This window comes from Ostrinia nubilalis, chromosome 8 (assembly GCF_963855985.1).
Source record: "Ostrinia nubilalis chromosome 8, ilOstNubi1.1, whole genome shotgun sequence".
NCBI classification, from domain to species: Eukaryota; Metazoa; Arthropoda; class Insecta; order Lepidoptera; family Crambidae; genus Ostrinia; species Ostrinia nubilalis.
In genome coordinates, this window is record NC_087095.1 from 12,254,454 (window position 1) to 12,258,521 (window position 4,068).

The window sequence follows — 4,068 nt, forward strand, 5'->3', positions numbered from 1 at the left end:
ATTATATTAATATATGATATCAAAACGTCCAAAAGTTTGGCTGTACACGAGCACGTACACAAGATGTTGTTCTCTTTTATGAAATTTGTTAGTACTAAGGTTGAATTATTAAATAATCAATGTTAAATGTGATTAATTTATCACTTTTACCGCGACTGTTGGTAATTATTCATAATAACCGGTTATTATTAATAATTTTCAATTTATCACATTAACCGTAACATATACATAAAAGGCCCGAGGCGGGATCCTGTGTAAACCTTGTTCGGTCGTTTAATCCTAGCTATCTCTAGCACTAGGTCTACCTAAGTCTTGGTAGTTAGCAATATATCACCTGGAAGATCGGGCGACGCAATTATTAGCTACGTACTGGTAGCAGAAAAAGTCAAAGGCTTTTGAACCTAACTTTTTCTATCTCCAAAAGATTGGAGATAGAAAAAGTTAGGTTCAGAACTAGTCACATTACGTAAAATTTTGACCAGAAATATAACTTGCTGAAAATTGTTAATAAATAACTTATTAATACGCTAAATTCCTTATTAATCCAACTCAATTAACTCAATCAAGATTGGGGATTGTAATTTAAATTTCTATAGCCACTTATTCAATTCGTTTGCGTATTTAATTTAAACTCAATTCAATCTGAATGTAAGGGCCTCTCCAGTTTCCTTCACTGGCGTGTCATTCGTAATTGGCCCAAAGTAATAGCCATTAATAACCAAACCGTTTAATAATAAGGCCCAATCTAATTGAAGTGGGTCATCGGTTAAAAGTGGTGGTCCCTTCAACACAGCACCTGACTGGTCTCAGGATGTGAATTTTCTTTGGTACAGCCTCATTATGGAGAAGATTGCTACGGGCAATTACTTACATATTATGGGAATGTTTGCCTTTGTAACCTCGGATGAAAGTCAATTAAAACGTATAAATTAAAATTACTAAGTAAATCTATATTTCCGTGATCTAGTGATAAAAGAAATGACGTTCACGACTGAGGAGTAGATTCTCATTTTTTTAAGGATTGCTCCTAAGATTGCATACTTTATTTAACCTGATTGTCAGGAAAATAAATCGGACTTAGTCCTAACAATAGGGTTGTGATACGTCTAGGATGAAAGAAAGATATTGGTTTTTATAAACTGCTTTATTTGCCATTCAAATATGAATACAATGTTCATAGATATATTATCAGAAAGAAATTCTACCACACATTGTTTCCATAAGCACCAATGCCGGCACCATAGCCGCCATATCCTAGGGGATTCCCGTAAGGAAGACCAGCAGGCCCGTATGCTCCTCGCAGTCCATTGTACACGTCAGCACCAGCATATGGGAGACCAGCTCCAGCATAAGGACCGAGACCAGCTAATCCAGCGCGGTTGTATGGACCAGCCAGTCCGTTGTAAGCGCCAGGGTACGCTCCGTTGTAAGCGCCAGGGTACGCTCCGTTGTAAGCGCCAGCGTACGCTCCGTTGTAAGCGCCAGGGTACGCTCCGTTGTAAGGCACATGCGGGCCGGAGTACTTGTTGAAGTTGGCGTAAGAGGTGGCTACGCCTCCAGGGGTCAGGCCAGGGTATCCAGCACCGTAGCCGCCATAGCCGTACCCTCCGTAGCCGCCAGCATACGCCCCTAGTCCATTCAGAGCCGGGTTGCTGAGAGCACCCGAACGGACTAGGCCGATGAAACAGGCGAGTACGGCAATCTGGAATACCAAAAAATGATGAAGTTATGTAACACTGAGTATTGAATTATTTTGTTACAATGCTTGTTGAAAATTGCTCGTTAGAGGCCGCCACTTGTGGATGTAAAAAAGTCAGATTAACTAAGCAGGAATACCACATGAAATGTAGGTATAGATGACCCACGCTGACTGTCCCACCAAACTCAATGACAGGGGGGCGCTATAATCGTTTAACTATATGGTTTCCAACATGGCAAAAATTGGAACCAGCGATCCAGTATTGACGGTGGCGCCCCGCTGTCAATGTCATGGATAGGACAGTTCAGTATATTGGAACTAGGTATATAACAGCGGTTACCAAGCACCCACTTTTAATGTTGCTTTTTGCCCTTTAAGAGCAGGCCCTTTATTCTTTCGCACTCTCAAAAATGTAAACGACAACGGAAGCTTGTTTTATCGTAGCAGAAATGTGATTTTACTTTCGGCTATTGTTCAGTGTTGACTGTGAAAAAATAAACTTATTTACCTTGGCAAACATTTTGTAGGTTCCTTATCTTCAAGTTAGTCTTGAATGATGATGATTAGGTACCACCCGACGCTTTTATATGAAAGCCGTAGGAAATAAACTATAATTTTCAAGGTCTTGTTATTAGAATTTTGGAAAACGGACCGTGACGGATGTTAATTAACCGTATACCTACTTAGTACAGTAATGTTAAGATGGTACTTAAGTTAATGCTAAATGTCGTAACTGAGGTGCGAGTTACAGCGTTGTAATTAGACAGAATAGAAATTATGAGATTGTTTCGTTTATCTTCAATTGTTTATGTTAATTTATGGGTTGGTTTCGCAAATGCTCGTATAATACAAAGGGAAGAAATGATCCTGCACTATTCAGTAGCTCTGTAATTAGTTGTAGGTAAGTAATGATTATAACCATTTTACTCGTAGGTTAATTCCTTTCTACTATTTTCGTTGATTGCTTTGAAATCAAAAGTTACTTCAGTAAATAAAGTTAGCGAATAACTCATGGGATCTTTTTCCAATATAAGATCTAAGAAATCACGTTTAAATAGCGCATTAAAAGAATGCCAATTGGCTAGTGGGTTTATTGGTTATGCTATATACTCGTATATCCACTAGGTTATCACATAGTTTATGCTGTTCTATGCCCACCTATCTACATCCACCAGGTTATCGAACTAGATGAGTCTCATGTCCCCGACCGATGGTGCTGAACATCATTATTTGTGAGCTGAGCGAGCGGAGCTAAGAGCCGCATCGATCACGCTTCGTCTTATCGCGCCGCTCCTGTATCGCGTTTGTAGCTATAGTGTTACAAGTACCGTTAGCAAATACTTTGGCTGATATTAAAAACTATTGGATATTTTATAGCGTTAAACTATAACATATCCAATACTTTTCACAAAACTTGGAATGATATAATAGACATAAGTCTATCAAAGCTCTCTTAAGATTGCGCAATAAGGCGTTGTATTTTGCGCCCAGTAGGACTCTGAAAATGCTCTTATTGAGTGTAAAATGTTTGTCTCAGCAATGTTTTTTATATTCTCATATTATTATTGATATAAAAGATTTTTTTAGAATTCAATCGTTAATTCCGAGGCTCCACATAAGTTATCTCTAAATATTTACAAATACTTAAAGAACCGAATATTTTAAATGTGTAAAATGTTCGCTCGTTTAACACTTTGAGTGGATGCACTTAATTGCACTTAAATATATTCAAAGAACAGAAGTATGTCTGGACAGTTGGAGGTTTCTTGGAGGGTTGCCCTCGCTTGTAACTCCATTCCCCTCAGCTCATTGAGCAAATATAGGTACATACGTGAAACCCTACACTAATTGCCTCATTCAAATAAGGGATAGTCACACGGAAGAAAGAAATGGAACATGGCCGAATTAGGTGCCTTAAGAAATTATGTGACCTTATTAACACTACAAATAAATCAGGTTTGAAAAAATATGTTTTGATAATGCAGGAGCAAATTGAGAATTAATTCCCATTAAAAAAATATAAACCGAGACTTGACTCATTCTAATAGCGCACTAAAAAATTCGTCGATATCGAAAACATGCAACATCCGAAATTGAGTATTTTGCCAATAAATCTTGTCCACTTGGCTATAAAACCGCAATATATCGATGCAATCTCCAAAATTAAATTCGAAACCGAGTATTTGTATAGCCCTCAGCCGTTTCAAAGGATCCTGTAAAATGTTCGCGGGAAAATACCAAAAATATACTTGTCTGTTTTCACAGCCAGTCAAATTTTAAAACTGAAACCTTTTTATTTTACACCAGCTGTTTGCCGGCAAATCTAGGATATTCCTAAAAAATAAGTGGAGGTTTTAATAAACGCACTT

The 4,068-nt window shown here is 38.0% G+C and overlaps 1 protein-coding gene across 1 annotated transcript; it reads right to left on the reverse strand.

The window, feature by feature from the left end:
* Positions 1-1,129: 1,129 nt before the first annotated feature.
* On the reverse strand, positions 1,130-2,280 carry LOC135074215 (shematrin-like protein 2). The gene is made up of 2 exons (XM_063968513.1): positions 2,208-2,280; positions 1,130-1,702 (listed from the first exon to the last, which is right to left on the reverse strand). Exons 1-2 carry the CDS (start codon positions 2,217-2,219, stop codon positions 1,202-1,204), a joined length of 513 nt encoding a protein of 170 aa, XP_063824583.1. The 5' UTR covers positions 2,220-2,280; the 3' UTR covers positions 1,130-1,201.
* Between the last annotated feature and the right edge of the window lie 1,788 nt (positions 2,281-4,068).